The sequence below is a fragment of the Oratosquilla oratoria genome, chromosome 17, assembly GCF_046742065.1.
Source record: "Oratosquilla oratoria isolate Oo_2021 chromosome 17, ASM4674206v1, whole genome shotgun sequence".
Lineage (NCBI taxonomy): Eukaryota > Metazoa > Arthropoda > Malacostraca > Stomatopoda > Squillidae > Oratosquilla > Oratosquilla oratoria.
The window spans coordinates 5780407-5794108 of NC_134793.1; the positions used below are offsets into that span (position 1 = coordinate 5780407).

Sequence of the window (13702 nt, forward strand, 5' to 3'; positions counted from 1 at the left end):
TTTATTTGTTATTTACATTATTATAGTTTTTATTTATTATAACTATTATTATTATTATTATTATATATATATATATATATATATATGTATGTGTATATATATATATTTTTTTTTCATCCGACCTAGATATGGATCAAAAGGTCTCCTGTCGGCATGCTCCGCCTTTGTAATCCTTTGTAATCCTTTTATACATACGTACTAAAAGGGTTTTTTCCCTCTTATAAGGGGGGATAGCCAAGTCAAAGCATATACACATCCTACACCCATCCCACACCTATCCATAGCCCATTCATTTCCCTTCCCATCTTAGCACCTAAGTGTCATCCCTGTCCCCCACCACACAGCTGAGGTCAAAGGCAGTGCAGAGAGACACAGCACTTGACAGCTGGAGCTGGTTTATCCCATCTGCCTCATTATAAAATAAACACTCCCCTCATCCATGCTCAGCAGACATTCTTTTTTGCATCCAGTGCCCCCTTTACCTGTCCGTTCACTTTATTCTTGATCTTCTCAAGTTCACTCCATCCACTACAATTTTCTATACTCTTTTTAGTAGTATTTCCTCATTCATTCTTTCCATATGCCTAAATGATCTCAGCACTCTTTGATCTACTCTGTCTTTGCCACAATTCCGTGTTTCTCACTCTGTCCATCCTCATAACATCTGCCATATTTCTCAAACACTATATCTCCCAAAACTCCCCACACACTTTTATGAATCACTAAAATGTTTCTTCTCTTCACTTTTCTCACTACCAAGATCATGTGCACTCACAAATGCCCATGTTTCCCACCTTTCCTCACATCATCCTTGGTAACACTTCTCTTCACTCCACCATGCACTTAACTGATCACATAATCTACCATCAGTGACTCTTCTTCCCTCCCTTACCCTTTTGTTACACGTCACCTTACCTACCACACATCCAAACTCCACACACCTTTCCCTTTCAGTTTTGTTTCACTCAACACAAACACATCCATTTTTATTCTCACAAACATACAACCAGCCTTTTCCCATTTGCTTTCATCCATGCCATGTCCACATACATTCAATGACCCAGTTGCTAAGTTTCTGGTTAGAGTCCTACTCCAAGATCCTCTTATGCCTTAATTCTTTGCAAGAAAAAAATATAGTGTGAGATTCCTAGTCCTCCTCACTATGTCCCATCTAGTTGCCTTCTGCAACAGGAACATAGTAATGATAGTCCTCCCATCCTCCCTTTTGCCACAGAAAAGGAGAAAAGGAAGGAATAGTTTTAGAAGTGTTATAAATCCCCTCCTCCCTTTTGCTATAGAAAAGAAGAAAAGGAAGAACTAGTTTTAGAATTGTTAGAGAATAGGTTCAAAGGGGCAGCGTAAATGAGGGACAGCAACAGTGAAAAAGCATTTCATCATTGTTTTATGATGCAAAAAAATCACAAAAAGCACATGATTCAATATTTGCAGAAACCACTGGGAAAATTATATAAATAGTGATTGAATGTTTTCACCTATTAAAGACATCTTTAAGGGTGAAAAGAATATATAAAGCATGTGACATAAATATACAAAAAGAGAATACAAAAGGAATTAGGAGAGGTCCCTTGTGAAAACTGCTCTACACAAAAATTTTATTCTAATGTAGAAGAATTATTCATATGTTAAACATACACCCTTTACTTCCTCAAACTCCTGAATACACTGCAACTTTACTGTCCCTACAGCTAATGATTGTGGGGGTAGACAGCGGTGCTCCAGTCCCGGGAACTTCAAGTACCGAAGTTCTTATCAATGTAACAGACGTCAACAACAAACCACCTGTCTTCAAACAGGTTTGTATGGAATTTAATTTCATGGGGAACAGTAGAGATTTTGACTTGTGTCTAAAGAGTGAATGAAAAGTGGAGAAAGAAGCCCAATTCTAAAGTGAAGTAGAACAAATATATTTACTCTAAAATCTACATTACTACCTTTTATTGGCAGGAATCCTATGTAAGATACATCAGTGAACGTCTACCTCTTGGGGAAATGGTCCTTGAGGTTCATGCTGAGGACCCAGACATGAATGCTGACCTTCAATATGTCATCACTCAGCCAATCAAAGCACGAGACAAGACCGGAGTCACTCTTGGACCACTCTCGCCCTACAACTATACGAGTGCATTTAGGTAAATCTCTAGATTAGTTTGCACATTATGAGGTATAACCCAATTGAAGCTTACAGGATTGAGCATATGCTTCAACTTGGCCATCCTCTTAGAAAGGGGAAAGGACCTTTCAGTATATTATGTAACTTTTGATTTCCTTTATTAAAAATAGGCTTCAATCTTTGAACACCTATAGGTGTCATATTTGTGTGAAGGCACCCCAAGTTCTGTGTCTCCCTGCTCTCAAATTTGTCATGCCTAGTTTCAAATTCATGTATGCTTCAACTTGGGCTCTCTCCTTATTTTCCAATTATTATATTTAGAGTTGAATAGGGGTGATAGAAGTTAGAGGAGAATGGCTGTGTATAGATGATACTGTGAAGCAAGGAAAGGGGAAGGGTGGGGGGTGGTTATATATGAATGATATTTTGACACAGCCTGAAGGGATCTCCCCCCGTCTTGTCTTTTTCTGCGTGAAGAGGGGGTCGTCAGTTAAGTAGCCTTCCTGTGAATGTGCTGTGTCTTCCTGCATTGCTTCTGACCCAGGGCAGTGGGTGTGATGCAGGGATGACTCATCATCCATGAGGAGCTAAGATGAGAGGGAAGAAGGGTAGTGGATGGGAGTGGAATGGGTGGGAGTGGGTACTTGCCCTTTGACTTGGCTACCTCCCTTGTAAGAGGGACAAAGCCCTTGGTATATATAGATAGAATTGAATTCATGTATTGTTCCAGTTTGAGCTATGTCTTCCTCAAAGCTATTCTAAGTATTTATGCATCCATACAGAAAAATGTAATTTTCGCAGGAAAATTAATTTTTCCCTGATACAAACCTGAGGTACTCCTTACACTAGGATACTCTCGCGTAGCGCGAATATTTCTACTGCGAAATTAAAATCCTCACTCTGGGTCTGGGCAACACTTATCCTCAGTAAGGGGCCCCATTGGGGCAAGGGGGGGGGCCCTTGCCCTCCACCACAAGTCTCGCACACTATAACCATTCTCTGAGCCAGGTATGATTTAAGCACAAGGTTGTCAGGCAAGGAGAAGGAACTGTTTAGAGGGGTGGTTGAGGAGGGCCATTAAAGGTAAGGAGTACCTCAGGTTTGTATCAGGGAAAAATTAATTTTCCTGCGAAAATTACATTTGTTCCGAAGAATACAAACTCTTCGGTACTCCTTACACTAGGAGACTCGGACTTAGGAGGGAAGGAAGTTGTTATCTAGCCTGGGAAACCGCTGTAAGGAAAATCTAGTGTGCTAAGACTATGTTGACCAGACCCCTATACATTCCCCTCACTTTGAAGTGCACCCCTTTCTGTTCCCTGGAGTGGAGACAGAAAGGTTATAATCACTTTTGTACCACTGAAGGGCTTGAATTGATTCCCTTGGAATGCTTGAGAGCCCGCGGGTGAGGTAAGGGAATGTAAGAGTATGAGAAGGATTTTAGAAAGTTATCCCTGCAGTTGCCGAGCCAGAACCTGGATGAGTTGTCAGGGTCGGCTGTGTGCTCTTGAGGAGGGGTATATCATTTTCAGGACTTCTTGGGCGGTCACTATGGGGCCCAAAGATAAGTTCCCTAAAGATTCCCGCATAACTTCTTTGAGGTAAAAGGAAGTGAACGTATTCTGGCTCTTCCATATACCTGCTTGAAGAACCTGGTTGACTGACCGATTCTTACTGATGACTAGGGAGGTCCCTACTGCCCTCAGGTCATGGGCAATCTGTGTGGTTCATGTCGCAGGCTCTGCGGATGACTTCCATTGTCCAGTAAGAAATGGAATTCTTAGTGATGGGCTACCTTTAGTAGAGATGAACAACCACTTTAATTCTGGTCGAAGATGTTCGGTTCTCTTGAGGTAGGTCCGGATGGCTTGTACCGCCGAGAGGGAGATCTTCCTGGACTTCCTGAGGACGTGGAAGGAGGCGATCTCAGGAATGGTGGCTCGAACTGGGACTAACTTCCTGGAGTGGCACCATTTTGCAAAGGCGCATTTCCCTTGATAAAGGTTAGCTGAGGAAGAGCAAATAGGAGCGGACATGTCCTCAACCACTTCTCTGGGAAAACCCTTCTTTAGGAGGATCTGGACTATAGTCTGAACGCGTGAAGATTGAGTGCTGAAGGGTTCTTGTGCCAAGGCCCGTTGATGGGTGGATACAGAAGATCTGGTCTTCCCTGAAGGGCCAGAGGCTCTTCTACTGCTAGCTAGAGGGCGTCCGGAACCATGGGGCTTCGGGCCACCAAGGAGCGATCAAAGTCATCCGAAGGTAGGATGCGTGTCTTGCTCTGAGGAGTACCTTCTGGAGCAAGGGAATGGTGGGAAAGCGTAGCAGTCCAGGTTGTCCCAACTTTGCAGAAGAGCGTTTTCTCCTGCTGTCAGAGGATCCAGGAAAGGGCTGAAATATATTGGGAGTTGGTGATTCCATCTCATTGCAAAAAGGTCCACTAGAGGGGAGCCCCATTTGCTGAGGATGAAGTTCGCTACCTCTCGATAGAGGGACCATCTGTGTTGATTATCTGATTCTTCCTGCCGAGGTGGTCCGCCCAGACACTCCTCTTCCCCGGGATGTAACGGGCTTTGAGTGACACCTGGAGATTCTTGGCTAGGTTGAGGATGTCCATCATCAGAAGGCATAGTTCCTGGGAGACTGTGCCCCCCTTGCTCGTTTAGGTAGGCTACTACCAAGGAATTGTCCGACATTATGCCCACTACTTTTCCTGAGACTTGATCCTTGAAGTGACGGAGAGCCAGGAGTACTGCTTTCAACTCAAGCCAATTGATATGGGCTGTCCGCTCGACTGTGGACCAGGAACCGCTGATGTGATCGTCGTTGAGGTGGGCTCCCCAGCCCTCCTTGGAGGCATCGGAGAACAGGAGGACTTCGGGGGGAGATGGGCCGAGGGGCATCCCCATGAGAAGGTTGCATGGGCCTTCCACCAGAGAAGAGAATCCTTGACTTCTTCGGTGAGGGAGATGTGTTGTAGGGGTTCTCCCTCTTGCGGGGCCCACTGAGACTTGAGGAGCCGCTGTAGCGGTCGCATTCTTTGTCTACTCCAGGGGATTAATTTCTCTATGGAGGCCATATGGCCCAGGAGGATTTGGCATTGTGTAGCCGTCAGGAACCTGGTCGATAGTGCCTGTGCAACTAGAGATGCGAGATTCGGGATCCCCTTTCCTACTGGGAAGGATTCCATTAGGGAGGAGTCCAGGACCATACCCAGGTACGTGACTCTCTGTTCTGGTAAGAAATCTGACTTTTCCGGGTTGACTACTGTGCCCAATTTCAGGACAAAGGTTAGGACCATTCTCAGGTGTTCTTGGCATAGCTGGGCGGAATGCATCTTGGAGGTCCAGCGACACCATGAAGTTCCCTTCCCTGATAGACGCCCTTACGGACTCTGGGGTGGCCATTCGGAACTTCGTCAGGGAAAAGGAACTTGTTGAGTGGAGACAAATAGATGACTGGTCTCCACACCCCTGTTGTCTTTTCTACTAGGAATAGCCGTGAGAAGAACCCTGGGTCCGGAGTCGAGACTTCCACTAAAGTTCCTGTCTGGAGCAGAACGGAGGATTCCTCCGCTAGGGCCCGCCCGCGAGCCGAGTCCGGGTGGAAGCTGCTGACTTGGATGGGATAGAGGGAGAGGTTTGGGACAGTGGAAAAGGGAAGACAATAGCCCGTCTTAATGACTTAGTAGGTCCAGTCTTCCGCCCCGGCCTCTTCCCATGCTCTCCAGTAGAGGGAGAGGCAACCCCCTATCTTGTGCGGAGGGGCTGGCGAATTCCTAGGAGTCCTGTGGGGGAGTCCGGAGCCTCTATAATGTTTGCGTCGAGGATCTCGGAGTCCACCATATCCGGGGGAATCAGCGCGTGGGTGAGCATAAATCTCCCTGAGGAGGGGGTCACTGGGGTTCCCCGAGGATGGTGTCTCTCCTGTGGGACTCGAAGTTGGCTCAGGACGTTGAGAGACAGGAAACCTGATGCTTCAGGGCTCTGCTCGCGCTTGCCAAAAAGCCTGGAGGTCGCATTCTTCCTGGGGTTGTAGTGCGGGTAAGAACTCCCACGCCGAGGCAAGGAGGCGTTCTAGCCAGGAGTTCACCGCCAGGGACAGAGCCAGTGATTGAAGGTGGGAGCTGACTTCCCTGCCAGAGAGGAGGACGTTTCGCCTGCGCAGCGACTCGGCGTCCGCCTAACCAGCTCTGGTAACCTCGCCGGGATCGAGGCTGCTCCGAGGGTTGACCCCGATGGGGTGTAGAAGCGCTTCTGGTGTTCCAATGGGACCGGAAGCCAACGCGTCTTCTCGGTCGTCCTTGTTGCGAGAGCGTCGGAGGCCTGGGCCATGGCTCTCGCCGTCTGCGTACTCCATGGAAGGTGGAGGGGAGGAGGCTGGGCTTTCTGAGAGTTGGCCGTCATGAAGATGTCAGACTCGAATGTGGCTTCCTCTGCTTTCGGGTGGCCCAGTCGATTCGCCCTCCGAACCCTCGCGAGGACGTCCGAGAAGGAAGGAGGGACCACCATCGAGGATTCCGACTGGGAAACGGGAGGGGAAAGGGAGCGTGCCCCCCCCCCCTACGGAGCTGTGGACATCGTCGTCGGCGTAGGAGGGGTCGGCACGGGCAGAGAGGAACCTCACGCTACCATCCCGGTCACTGATGGGTACAGAGGGGGGCCGAGCAAGTGGAAGATGGTCGAGGGGGGCCCTTGGGGGCGGTGACTCCTCACGAGCTTCCGTGCGGTGCACGAACCGCGCTTGAGAAGCGCGGAAAAATTCCCGTTGGGCCTCCATCTGTTCCTTCAACGTAGTGACGAGTGAACAGAGAGTGGGGAGGAGGTCCGGGGAATGTCCGGGGAATGTCCACTTGGTGAGTCCCGCCTGGGTGCGGATGGTCCGGGAGACGCCAAGGGGAGACTGCCTCCAATGGACGAAGCTGAGTCACCCACGACGAACGCGCGCGTGGGCACATCTCGGGCTTCCTGCCCACCGGGCATAGAAAGGGTTCCGGCGATGACCCGGCTCGTCTGACGACGGGTGGAAGGTGGATGTGGGGGACCACCTGAGGAGAAGAGGCCGACGCGCTCCGAATCTCCGAACTCGGCTCCTTTGTCCGTGGGGGGGCGGAGCCGCCGGACGCATCCGGGAAAAATCTCGTACCCGGGGGGGGGGGGGGGTTCGCGGGGGCGGCTATGTACAACCATTCCGTTTACTACGCTTAGGAGGGGGGAGACAACTGTCCGCGTCCTCCGCCGACGTAGCATCCGGTCAGCGAGAAATACCGCGTCTGCAACCTCGTCCCTGATCTCTGTCCCTGTGAGCAAAGGGCATGGAAGGTCACCGTTGATCACCCGGCTCTTTGTGCGTACTGCGGGATTCCTGAGTAGAAGAGACTAAGGGGCTCTTTGCCCCCCCCCCTTTGTCCGTGCCGGCGTCGAGTTTCGGGGGCAGCCGCAAGCGACCACATCCGGGAAAAATGTCATACAGGAACGGTAGCTAGCGGTGGTGTTGACGCGCATGTCCGGCTACGCTAACCGTCCTGGTTTGAAGGAAGAGGACAACTTGGCCTGAGAATGACTCGAAGTGGCGTTGTACCACCTTCCTGGCGACTGTTGAGTTTCTGGGATCCTTTAGATGTGTGTTTGTTTATCTTTTACACTTGAGGGGCCCTATCTTTTTTCTCCACCTATCATATGTATGTGTAAGCAGGTGTTTGTGCATAAGTATACATATATGTATGCATGGAGTGAATGATATATGTAGTCCTTTAATTATATTAGTGTATTACTGCCATCATTTCCGAGTTCTTGGCTTTGTTTAATGTTATAAAGCTTACTGAATGTTTGCATTCACCTGTCCTCCTGTTTACAGCATCAACAGCACGACAGGCCAGGTGACAGTAGCTGGAGGCCTGGACCACGACTCTGCCGCTGTCTTGGTCCTCACAGTTAAGGCCACAGACCTGAATGCCCATGAGGCATTCCCAGACCAGACAGCCACTGGTAAGTCTTCCATTAATCTTTCCAACTATTTTTTTAACATTGTTGATCTTGACTGCCATGTGCATCTCCATCCTTTTCTCATTTTCATCCTTATCACTGGCATATCAAAAAATTAACACCTAGAAGGGACTGTAAGACCTGTGAGATTAGAACCCACTGAAGGTATGCATCCCCTATCATTGCCTGTCAATTAGTTCCACAAAACCTTTGTTACAGTCTTGTACATTTTAGATTTTTATTCTGGCAAATACTAGACAATTTGATTTAAGCTGAGGGACAGGCTTGGACTTCAGCTGGGACCATATCTCAGTCTCATTCAATTGTGACCCCTTTTTAGACCAATTCTGCAAGAACAAAAGTCTTAAGACTATAGTACCATAGCAAATGTGGCTTCCTGTGATTAGTCATGTTATGGCCCATTAGGCTGCTTTAGTCATGCCAAAGTACAAAGGTACTCATTTTATCCCCAAGATAACACAGAAACTGTCACTTACTATGGCTATATGAACATATAGGGCAAAGGTGACTGGCTGCTGCTAAATAGTTCCTAGTAAAAGCTCCTTAACTCATCCATGTTTCATAGTACAGCCAGATCTGAAAATGTGCAAACAACCTTATGTTATCCCATTCTGTTGATAAAGGACACTGATTGCTATCTGGTTACTACCCCATAAGAGAAATAGACTGCTGAAGTGCACTCATTGCTTTTGGGATTCGAATGACACCTTTGCAGACCAGTCATGCAGCATTCCTTTATGATTGGGGACTAGCTTGCAGTCAAAGAAAAATACTGATCACTTAATATTAGATGCTCTAACCAAGCAGGTTAGAGCATTGCTACTTGTATCAGAGGTCAGAAGTAAATGTAATTTGAATCCTGCCTTGCAAGTGAGTTTATAGTAAGGGCTTACCATATTAAATTCTTTACTTCAGAAAGTCCTCTGTAAAAAGGCACCATCCCAGCCTCCTCTGAGAGGGTGAGTTTGTGATGTTAAACCAAATCAATCATAATCTCTCACTTTTAATTTCTACATTCCATGATTCTCTTCTTTACCATTTCTGTGACTCAATTTCTTGAGTGCGGTATTGTCCCCAAGGATAGAAGTACTGGCTATCAGTGATAAAATACAAAAAGTACCTGCTTATCATGTTGCAGACATACTTGATAGTTTTGTAAAGTAGAGACTTGCCTTTTGGCACCATTTACTGACTGAGAGATACACCAGAATTTTGTTAGGGAAATTTAGAGTATGAGCACCACCTTTTAACTAAGATATACTAGATGTTTATTGGTCATTTGTAAAATTTTATTGTACTGTGTACACCACTCACTTCAATCCCTCTCTTTCTCCTGTTAGCTGAGGTGACCGTCTACGTACAAGCCTTCAGTGACAAGAATCCAATCTTCGCACCACCGTGGACACCTCAGCACCAGACCATCGAGGTTCATGTGGAGGAGGAGCAACCTCCAGGGACTGTAGTCTTTTCCGTTGCTGCACAGGACCCAGTTTCAGGTACCGTAACAAGATACTCCTCTAGTATATTGCCCACCTGTACATACTTGCCTCCTAGGGGTTTTGCAGAACTGAGACAAATATCAATGCTATCCCGTCTCTTGCAATTTTCTTGGTTCAAAATTATGTCAACCTTTGAGTTTGTCAGATCTCCAAGCACCTAATTTCTGGTTGAGGATACATCAAGGATCCAATTGAATAAAGGATTGAGTGTTCCCTACAAAGTAATCAGTTCGTGAAGAAGTGTTTAGTATACAAATCTTCTTTAGTAAATGTTTGAGATGGATTTCATTAGCTGAATAGATATTCGTGGCCCCCAAAAGCATGCAGTGATTCATATTTACTTGAGAATGAAGCCCATTGTTCATTTGGTGGGTATGTGGTGCCTCTGGGCAACAGACACTGAAGAGGAGCTTTTCCCTTCCACCCATGACTTGGAGGTGAAGCCATGAGGATCTGGCTTTCAGTGAGACCAGGCCCCTCTTACTTTGAATTGGGACTATTTTTCCACCACTTTTTCACACAAGGAGAGTTGACCACTGGTGATTATTCCTCATCTCCCCATTCTACTCCTGTTAGCTGGTGACAAAGAAATGGCCCCACATTTACACCATATAGAGTCCAACGTTTCTCCCCAGGAAGAGGGACCAGTGACAGATACCCTCATGTGGTGGTCCTGCAAGATGAAGAGGAAAGTTCCTCATTTTCTAAGCCTGTCAACCCCCTCACCTTCACCAGGAGGTGCAGCCCTGAGAGGCTGACACTCAGTCTCCAGACCAAGCCCAAGATACCCAAGCTCTCTATGAACTTTGGCTGTATTTCTTACACTTTACACACATGGAGTGCTGACAATTGCCAACAGCTCTTCTCTCCCTGCAACTTTCAGCCAGAGATATAGAAACAGTGCCTCATCAATACAACACAGACAACACTCCAAAATCTCTTCCCAGAGAGATCTGTGGGCAGTTCTTAGGACCATTGTGGGGTTGCAGGTTTTTCATCTTCAGAAACTTGAGGCAGTGATTGATTGATTCCCCAGGAAGATCTGTAGCATGGCTCAAGGACCATTGCTAGTCATCAGAGGGTTTCAGGTTAGACAAACTCGAAGCAACAATTGATTGATTGGGCAAATCACCCTCCACCTCTGTTATCAGTAATTAGCTCTTCCTTCCAGTCTCTAATGTCACTTCCTCCCACACAGGACAACCAGTGAGACGGTACGAGAAAGTGTCTGGTTCAGACCCTGAAGGCTTCTTCTCTGTCAATGCCATCTCAGGCCAAGTCGCCCTTGCTTCCAGACTTGACTATGAGGCATCAACAACAAAGGTAAGTTGCTTGGTTAGCTTCCATTTTCCTGCAAGTTATTCTGTCAGATGAGTGGGAGTGGGTGTGTCTTTAATCAAGCTACCTCCCTTATAAAGGGAAAGAAACCCTTGGTATATAGATAGATATTCTATCAGAATACATACATACATACATATACCAAAGGCTTTTTCCCCCTACATGGGGGGTAGCCAAAAAGAAAAAGGCATAGAAACCACTCCCACCCATTCCATTTCCTATATATTCCACTCCCCTCCCCCCTCCTCCCTCCCTCTTATCTTGGCACCTCCTGGATGATGGGTCATCCCTGCATTAACTTTATCAGTGGTTATTGTTTTTGTTATTGTTATTCAATTTATTGCCATTAAATCATGTTTACATTTGTCATTATTTCACCATGGCCATCATTGTCTCATTAATTCATCAGTTAGTAAATCATTCTGAATTGAAAGCAGCGAATCTTTTCATGTAATTTATTGTAGAGCAAATTGTGTGTGAATAACATGAATCTAGATTTTAAGTTCCTGCATATTTGTTACATATCCATCTGATGGGAGTCATCTGTCTTTTCTCTTCAGACGGCATCACTTCAAGTGTTGGCTGTGGCAGGTGACAGATCGAGTGAAGCATCCGTCATTGTCCATATTGTTGACGTGAATGACAACAATCCACAATTCACTGAGAATGTAAGTAGGCCTTGTTGTCCCCTCCACTTTTAACATGTGTAATTGCTCTTGGAAATCATAGGATCTGGCAATACTGTATATATTTGTATCATAGTAAACTTTTGAGAAGAGAATTATTTGCCTTGTTCTATTTAAATCCACATACTATCATGGAAACTAATAATATTCTCACATTTTATGAATTCCACCACAAATTGCCCTCTTAATTGTCATCTTTTATATGTAATTTTTTGTTTTTATGCCCCGTTCATTCCCCTGTCATTCATTACACATTTACAGTACACTCCTATACTTTTCCAGATGCCTGTTTTCAAACTCTTCCTATTCATTTGTTGGTATTCCTCCTGCATTCATCTTTATTTCTTTACAGTTTTCTCTGATTCTGTGTGTGTCTCTTTCAGCCATCACCTTTTCAGTCTCTCTTACTTTTATCACTCTCTTCACTTTTACTCTCCTCCATGTAAGCTTGTATATTTTTGTCTCTGTCATAGAATGATCTGTATTTACTACACACCCATACACCCAGTGTGTCCAGCAGCCTTCTGTCCACCATCACATAGTCCATGGGAGATCATGAGTTTCTGTTTCTTGTAGTCTACATTTATTTATGGGTTATCCTTTTATAAGTGTGTGATTCCCATTGTTAGCCTGCACACATTTGTTATAAGCTCTTCCTTATCATTTTAATGATGGGTACCTGTGTTTAGTGATCCTGAGACAGATATTCATCATCTCCTTACTCAAGACTAAGTGACTGAATGATTACTCATTGGTCTAGCAGATCAAGACAGTGACTTACATTGACAGACAAACTTATAGATAAATGCTGTAAATTTACACCCTCTGGATATTCATTTATTTATTTTTATTTATTTATTTATTTATATTTATTTATTTTTATCATATTTATATATTTAATTATTTTTTACACAACTCTCTGGAAAGATGTAAAGTGTGGGGTGATCTAGTAGAGGTCTTCAAATGGGTAAAGGGATTTAACAAGGGTGATGTAGGCAAAATATCATATTAAGACAACAAAGCAGAACTCGTAGTAAAATATCTAAATTGGAAAAATTTAGATTAAAAAAGGAAATAGGTAGGAACTAATTTACCAACACAATAGTTAATGAATAGACTTAGTAACCAAGTAGTGAGTGCTGAAACTATTGGTTGTTTTAAAAGGATGATAGATAACTTTATGGATGGGGATGACAGGCAGTAATGGACATGGAACCGCCTAGTGTAGGCCTTATGATCACTTGCAGTCTCCAATCTTATGTTCTTGTGTCATTCATGTCTTTTTTTTTTTTTTTTTTTTTTTCTCTTTTCTTTTCTTTTCTTTCTTTTTCTTTTGCTTCACTAAGCATTAACCTTGCTATCACCCACCAATATGCCTCCTTCATGATCACTGATACTACTGGCCAACACAGTAATGTTCTCACAAACTCCCTTCCCTCCTTCAGGAATACCATGCCCGCCTGCTAGAGGATGCACGTTTTCCAAAGAGGGTGGTAACAGTGACAGCCACAGATGAGGACACAGGGCCCTTTGGTGAGGTCAGGTACTCCCTTGGTGGCGATGGTGCCCTTCTCTTTGTCGTCAATGATACCACAGGCGAGGTAAGGTCAAGCAGTGTACCTAGAATCTAGGAACTTTGTATTTACCTAATTGTGTTCAAGTTACAAGTACAAGCATCAACCAGAAAACCACCCATGAGCCATTGAAAGACGCATAATATTGCCCAGAAATAAACATATAAAGTGCTTAGTAGGATAAGGGATAATGGAGATAAATAAAAAAAATTGTAATCTTTCCAATACAAAAGTTATTTCTTAATTTTTTTATGGATATGGTCCTCACTAGCATCAATGTTTCTTAAACATTATACAGTGATAAAGTTGTCCTTCCTGAGCATTGTCATATCAGACTTTACAACAAACTTGTCCTCTCAATGACATTATCTCTGAATTTGTAATAATATTCATAATACCATTCACCCTGTCACCACATCAGTTCTTGAATTTTTAACTTTCCTTAACACTATTGTCTCCTTAATTAATG

The 13702-nt window shown here is 44.9% G+C and overlaps 1 protein-coding gene across 1 annotated transcript in view; it reads left to right on the plus strand.

Annotated features, from left to right (window-relative positions):
* Positions 1-13702, plus strand: part of LOC143034370 (cadherin-87A-like) — a 66131-nt gene that overhangs the window by 30650 nt on the left and 21779 nt on the right. Inside the window, exons 16-22 of the mRNA XM_076200325.1 lie at positions 1707-1814; positions 1966-2150; positions 7988-8118; positions 9477-9632; positions 10834-10958; positions 11534-11641; positions 13105-13260. Coding sequence (XP_076056440.1) covers positions 1707-1814; positions 1966-2150; positions 7988-8118; positions 9477-9632; positions 10834-10958; positions 11534-11641; positions 13105-13260 — 969 coding nt within the window. The remainder of the gene's footprint in view (positions 1-1706; positions 1815-1965; positions 2151-7987; positions 8119-9476; positions 9633-10833; positions 10959-11533; positions 11642-13104; positions 13261-13702) is intronic.